The sequence below is a fragment of the Coregonus lavaretus genome (genome assembly GCF_964263955.1).
Source record: "Coregonus lavaretus genome assembly, contig: HAP1_SCAFFOLD_8882, whole genome shotgun sequence".
Lineage (NCBI taxonomy): Eukaryota > Metazoa > Chordata > Actinopteri > Salmoniformes > Salmonidae > Coregonus > Coregonus lavaretus.
The window spans coordinates 1-5,000 of record NW_028159823.1 but is presented as its reverse complement, the minus strand read 5'-3'; the positions used below and the strand labels follow the sequence as shown (position 1 = coordinate 5,000).

The window sequence follows — 5,000 nt, the reverse complement described above, 5'->3', positions numbered from 1 at the left end:
CTCTTCCTGGGGTCCAAACACATTAAGGCACTTACATTAAATATAAAACAAGAGATGGAATAGAGTTCCATGTAGTCATGGCTCTATGTAGTACTGTGCGCCTCCCATTGTCCGTTCTGGACTTGGGGACTGTGAAGAGACCTCTGGTGGCATGTCTTGTGGGGTATGCATGGGTTTCCGAGCTGTGTGCTGTGTGCTATGTCACATGGTGCTGTTCACTACCTTCAGAGATACACCTATAATGTCACATGGTGCTGTTCACTACCTTCAGAGGTACACCTATAATGTCACATGGTGCTGTTCACTACCTTCAGAGGTACACCTATAATGTCACACGGTGCTGTTCACTACCTTCAGAGATACACCTATAATGTCACATGGTGCTGTTCACTACCTTCAGAGATACACCTATAATGTCACATGGTGCTGTCCGCTACCTTCAGAGGTACACCTATAATGTCACATGGTGCTGTTCACTACCTTCAGAGGTACACCTATAATGTCACATGGTGCTGTTCACTACCTTCAGAGATACACCTATAATGTCACATGGTGCTGTTCACTACCTTCAGAGATACACCTATAATGTCACATGGTGCTGTTCGCTACCTTCAGAGATACACCTATAATGTCACACGGTGCCGTTCGCTACCTTGTAGGGTACACCTATAATGTCACATGGTGCTGTTCACTACCTTCAGAGATACACCTATAATGTCACATGGTGCTGTTCACTACCTTCAGAGATACACCTATAATGTCACATGGTGCTGTTCACTACCTTCAGAGGTACACCTATAATGTCACATGGTGCCGTTCGCTACCTTCAGAGGTGCTGTCCGCTACCTTCAGAGGTACACCTATAATGTCACATGGTGCTGTTCACTACCTTCAGAGATACACCTATAATGTCACATGGTGCTGTTCACTACCTTCAGAGGTACACCTATAATGTCACATGGTGCTGTTCACTACCTTCAGAGGTACACCTATAATGTCACATGGTGCTGTTCACTACCTTTTAGGGTACACCTATAATGTCACATGGTGCTGTTCACTACCTTTTAGGGTACACCTATAATGTCACATGGTGCTGTTCACTACCTTCAGAGGTACACCTGTAATGTCACATGGTGCTGTTCGCTACCTTGTAGGGTACATGTGTGGATAATCTAGTATAAATGGTACATTGCAATCATCAAACACTCTCAAAAACCCCGCCCATCATTATCATATTTCCAGCATGCTCTATTGCGGGTAGATTTTTTTTTTTTTTGAATTGTTTCTTTCAGTGTGTTTGTTTTTTGCATGCTCACCGATTGACTGATTGATCATACGCTTCACAAACATAGATAACATCCATTTTAGAAAAATGACCTATCACTTTATAAGCCAGCATTAATGTGACTTGACCAATATGGCCTACTAACCAGGAGTTTTAGACCACTGTGTTGCGGACCCAATAAAACAAGTATGTATTGTATTGTAACCGTAGCGCCCATTCACAAACAGTTGTGTGACAGACTAACTCAGTCAGGAGTACTTCTCTCTGCACTCTACACCAATTCAAAGCACAGAGAGAAGGGTCGGGAGTACTCCTCTCTGTCAAACTCTGGATGTTGGCGTGATCAGTATCTTTGTCTGAGAAGACTTGGAGACTCACCTGTAGATGATTCCTTTCAGATGGAGGAAGAACAGTCCTATGGCAATCTCTGCTGCGTAGAACCTGAGAGAGAGAGAGAGAGAGAGAGAGAGAAGAGAGAGAGAGAGAAGAGAGAGAGAGAGAGAGAGAGAGAGGAGAGAGAGAGAGAGAGAGAGAGAGAGAGAGAGAGAGAGAGAGAGAGAGAGAGAGAAGAGAGAGAGAGAGAGAGAGAGAGAGAGAGAGAGAGAGGAGAGAGAGAGAGAGAAGAGAGAGAGAGAGAGAGAGAGAAGAGAGAGAGAGACAGAGAGAGAGAGAGAGAGAGAGAGACTGAGACAGAGAGAGAGAGAGAGAGAGAGAGAGAGAGAGAGAGAGAGAGAGAGAGAGAGAGAGAGAGAGAGAGAGAGAGAGAGAGCGAGACAGAGCGAGAGAGAGACAGAGAGAGAGAGAGAGAGAGAGAGAGAGAGAGAGAGAGAGAGAGACAGAGAGAGAGAGAGAGAGAGAGAGAGAGAGAGAGACAGAGACAGAGAGAGACAGAGAGAGACAGAGAGACACATCACAACTGCTGCTACCAGACTCTTATTATACTGTTCAGTTTATACACTGCCCCGTCCCCCTCCTCCCCAAAACAGGTGTAAATATTGGACTATAAATGGTTCCTTCCTGTATTATACTGATGCTAAAATGTTTATTCTGTTCTGCTGATCCATTTACTTTGTGTTCCTGTTATTATATTTTAATATTTATTATTGTTGTTGTTCCATTGTCCAGAAGAACCCTGCAGTAAGCATTTCATTGGACGGTGTATACCATGTGCTTCCCGTACATACGACTAATACAACTTGAAAAACGTATCTACTTTCCCAGAGTCAGATGACTCACGGGATGAACTCATGGATACCATGTTTATGTCTCTGCATCCAGTATGATGGAAGTTAGAGGTAGTTTCACGAGTACATACGACTAATACAACTTGAAACACAAACACACACACAGTCACTCCTCACTTCAGCACATTTCATAGTCTATACTGTATATTCTTATTCGTTTTAGATATTATTAGATATTATTAGATATTAGATATTATTAGATAATAGATATGATTATATATTATTAGATAGATTAGATATGAGATATTTGATATTATTAGATATTATTAGATATTATTAGATATTATTAGATATTATTAGATATTAGCTATTAGACATGATTAGATATGATTAGATATTAGATATTATTAGATATGATTAGATATTAGATATGATTAGATATTAGATATGATTAGATATGATTAGATATTAGATATTATTAGATATTAGATATTAGATATGATTAGATATGAGATATTATTAGATATTAGATATTAGATATTAGATATGATTAGATATTACATATTATTAGATATTAGATATGATTAGATATTATTAGATATGAGATATATTAGATATGATTAGATATTAGATATTATTAGATATTATATATTAGATATTATATATGATTAGATATTAGATATGATTAGATATTATATATTATTAGATATTAGATATGATTAGATATTATTAGATATGAAATATTATTAGATATTAGATATTATTATATATGATTAGATATTTAATTTCTTCTTTCTTTTTCTACTACTCCTATGACTTATTGTATTAAGTATTATTATTTTTTACACTGATTTGATTTATGCTTAGGGCTCGATTTGGGAATGGGCCTATATACTCCATAAACTCACACAGTGTGTGTGTGTGTGTGTGTGTGTGTGTGTGTGTGTGTGTGTGTGTGTGTGTGTGTGTGTGTGTGTGTGTGTGTGTGTGTGTGTGTGTGTGTGTGTGTGTGTGTGTGTGTGTGTGTGTGTGTACTCACACAGCGTGGGGTTCCTTGAACTTGCCGACATGCTGGATCTGATACATGAGGTCTCCTCCGTTGATATACTCCATCACAAAATATAATCTGTCCTGAGAGGAGAGAGAGAGAGAGAGAGAGAGAGAGAGAGAGAGAGAGACAGAGAGAGAGAGAGAGACGAGAGAGAGAGAGAGAGAGAGAGAGAGAGAGAGAGAGAGAGAGAGAGACAGAGAGAGAGAGAGAGAGAGAGACAGAGAGAGACAGAGAGAGAGAGAGAGAGAGAGACAGAGAGAGAGAGAGAGAGAGAGATGGAGAGAGAGAGATACTCCATCACAAAATATAACCTGTTCTGGGGAGAGAGAGAGAGAGAGAGAGAGAGAGAGAGAGAGAGGAGAGAGAGAGAGAGAGAGAGAGAGTGTGCGGAATGTGTAGTGTGTGTGTGTGTGTGTGTGTGTGTGTGTGTGGTGTGGTGTGTTTGTGTGTGGTAACAGTGAGGGACAAAAATATTTGATCCCCTGCTGATTTTGTACGTTTGCCCACTGACAAGAAATGATCAGTCTATAATTTTAATGGTAGGTTTATTTGAACAGTGAGAGACAGAATAACAACAAAAAAATCCAGAAAAACGCATGTCAAAAATGTTATAAATTGATTTGCATTTTAATGAGGGAAATAAGTATCTGACCCCCTCTCAATCAGAAAGATTTCTGGCTCCCAGGTGTCTTTTATACAGGTAACGAGCTGAGATTAGGAGCACACTCTTAAAGGAAGTGCTCCTAATCTCAGCTAGTTACCTGTATAAAGACACCTGTCCACAGAAGCAATCAATCAATCAGATTCCAAACTCTCCACCATGGCCAAGACCAAAGAGCTCTCCAAGGATGTCAGGGACAAGATTGTAGACCTACACAAGGCTGGAATGGGCTACAAGACCATCGCCAAGCAGCTTGGTGAGAAGGTGACAACAGTTGGTGCGATTATTCGCAAATGGAAGAAACACAAAATAACTGTCAATCTCCTCGGCCTGGGGCTCCATGCAAGATCTCACCACGTGGAGCTGCAATGATCATGAGAACGGTGAGGAATCAGCCCAGAACTACACAGGAGGATCTTGTCAATGATCTCAAGGCAGCTGGGACCATAGTCACCAAGAAAACAATTGGTAACACACTACGCCGTGAAGGACTGAAATCCTGCAGCGCCCGCAAGGTCCCCCTGCTCAAGAAAGCACATATACAGGGCCGTCTGAAGTTTGCCAATGAACATCTGAATGATTCAGAGGAGAACTGGGTGAAAGTGTTGTGGTCAGATGAGACCCAAATGGAGTTCTTTGGCATCAACTCAACTCGCCGTGTTTGGAGGAGGAGGAATGCTGCCTATGACCCCAAGAACACCATCCCCATCGTCAAACATGGAGGTGGAAACATTATGCTTTGGGGGTCTTTTTCTGCTAAGGGGACAGGACAGGGACAGACAACTTCACCGCATCAAAGGGACGATGGACGGGGCCATG

At 41.1% G+C, this 5,000-nt stretch overlaps 1 protein-coding gene across 1 annotated transcript in view; it reads right to left on the bottom strand.

The window, feature by feature from the left end:
* Positions 1-3,590, bottom strand: part of LOC311122405 (protein kinase C beta type-like) — a gene marked incomplete at its 3' end in the record, with an annotated part of 15,193 nt that extends 11,603 nt beyond the window's left edge. Inside the window, exons 1-2 of the mRNA XM_084196767.1 lie at positions 3,509-3,590; positions 1,664-1,726 (exon numbers count right to left, since the gene is read on the bottom strand). Of these exons, the coding sequence (XP_084052893.1) occupies positions 1,664-1,726; positions 3,509-3,582 (137 nt within the window). The remainder of the gene's footprint in view (positions 1-1,663; positions 1,727-3,508) is intronic.
* Positions 3,591-5,000: the final 1,410 nt, after the last annotated feature.